Below are 1,834 nucleotides of genomic sequence, written 5' to 3' on the forward strand. Positions count from 1 at the left end.
TCCAGCAGCCGACTCCATGCTAAAACGAGTGCTACCGCTATTATATTCGTATAAAGTTTAAATATATTCATGTGTCAAAACATGATAACATTTTACAAATTTTACAAAAAGAAACTCTGTACTTGACTCTCATATAGACATCGCATACACCTGTGACGCCCCCCCCCCCCCCCCCCCCCCCCCCTCCCCCCCCCCCCCCCCCCCCCCAGGCTTTTTTCCGGTTATGTATACGTCAGACTCAATCGTGACAATGTCATTTATATATGTAGAATGCTATTATTCATAAAGATATTACGTAGGAAAACTATAAAACAATGTAGCTATTTTTTTTTCTCGTCCTAATACGCGCGTTTCTCACCGGCTTATTTTCTAAAAAAAAATCCCCAGTAATACCGGCGCCCTCTCCTAAAATGAATACATAACACATAACACACGGGTATAACTATGCAGAATGTAATGACATTATTTCTTTATCGCGAAAATATCATAAAACAGTACAAATCAAAACTATTTTCATCGACGAAATTCATCGTATAAACAACCTCCTATTCTATATAGTATACATATACGTGTAATCACGTACATGCTTCTTTTTGTTCAACTAATAACAATAGTATATTCTGTTGGTTGGAATACATACAGAATACATACAGCATACCTACAGAAGTCAGACAGGCGGATGGACGAACAGAAGGACACAAGAATTTATTTGTTTTCTTTAATTTAACAATGATAAACATATTAATAATCGTTGTTGTAAAATGTTTCCTAAAATGCTGAAACATAAGTCACATATGTGCATTTTAATTTCCTCTTCACTAGCAAAGTCATTGGGGAATTATAATCACGAAGATAGCGTTTCTTTAATATCCAGAACCGGAAGGCAACAAAGAGAAAAGACGAAATAACGCCAAAGCGCCAAAGCGAAAAGACGAAATAACTCCAAAGCGCCAAAGCGAAAAGACGAAAAGACGCAAAAGCGCCAAAGCTAAATAACGAAATAACGCCAAAAGGAGGGAGAAAAGACGCAATTTTATCTCTTCGCTTTGGCGTTAATTTCACTTCGGTTTGGCGTTATTTCGTTATTTCGCTTTGGCGCTTTGGCGTTATTTCGTTATTTAGCTTTGGCGCTTTGGCGTTATTTCGTCTTTTCGCTTTGGCGCTTTGGCGTTATAGCGTTATTTCGTTATTTCGCTTGGCGTTATTTCGCGGGCGACAAAGCGAAAAGACGAAATGTCATATATCAGCCACCATAGTTTTGCCTATTGCTATACTTACAGGAACAGTGACGACTTCTTGCCCAATATTGTGGCTCCTTCGAAATGCCTTGCTGCACATCAGGATGCTGCATAATGCGTTTGAACAGATCAGTACTTCCGCTTTTTGGTTGACCAATCAGCATAAAATATGGAAGACACCGAAGTAATGATGTATTTTCAGGTCTTTCTCGTCCGAAGTAAAGTTTACAGAGTCTCCCTGTGTTACCCTCCATTGTATTGCACAACATTTCTGTCCATTCTGGCCTTCTATCATCATCATCATCATCATCATACCAGCAGGGATTTTTAAAGCCAGGAAGAAAGACGGGTGGTTTCTGCATAAAGAATTTTAACATTTAATCGACAGGTTTAATTAAAATGTTAAAACATCTGTAAAAAAATAATGTTGATATGTTTGCATCTACTTGTCGTTTTCTTTCAATAATTGTACAATGGTATTGTTAACGTATACACTTCATTGTTATTGGTGGTGGGGTTAATGGGGGTTAGATATTGGTGGTGGGGGATGGTTGGAGCTAGATATTGGTGGTGGGGGTTGGTGGGGGTTAGATGTT

General features: G+C 38.6%; 1 protein-coding gene across 1 annotated transcript in view; it reads right to left on the reverse strand.

The window, feature by feature from the left end:
* Positions 1-1,278: 1,278 nt before the first annotated feature.
* Positions 1,279-1,834, reverse strand: part of LOC110460409 (carbohydrate sulfotransferase 15-like) — a gene marked incomplete at its 3' end in the record, with an annotated part of 6,002 nt that continues 5,446 nt past the window's right edge. Inside the window, exon 2 of the mRNA XM_021513285.1 lies at positions 1,279-1,594. Within this exon, the coding sequence (XP_021368960.1) occupies positions 1,279-1,594 (316 nt within the window). The remainder of the gene's footprint in view (positions 1,595-1,834) is intronic.

Source organism: Mizuhopecten yessoensis, unplaced genomic scaffold (assembly GCF_002113885.1).
Source record: "Mizuhopecten yessoensis strain PY_sf001 unplaced genomic scaffold, ASM211388v2 scaffold10387, whole genome shotgun sequence".
Classification (NCBI taxonomy): domain Eukaryota; kingdom Metazoa; phylum Mollusca; class Bivalvia; order Pectinida; family Pectinidae; genus Mizuhopecten; species Mizuhopecten yessoensis.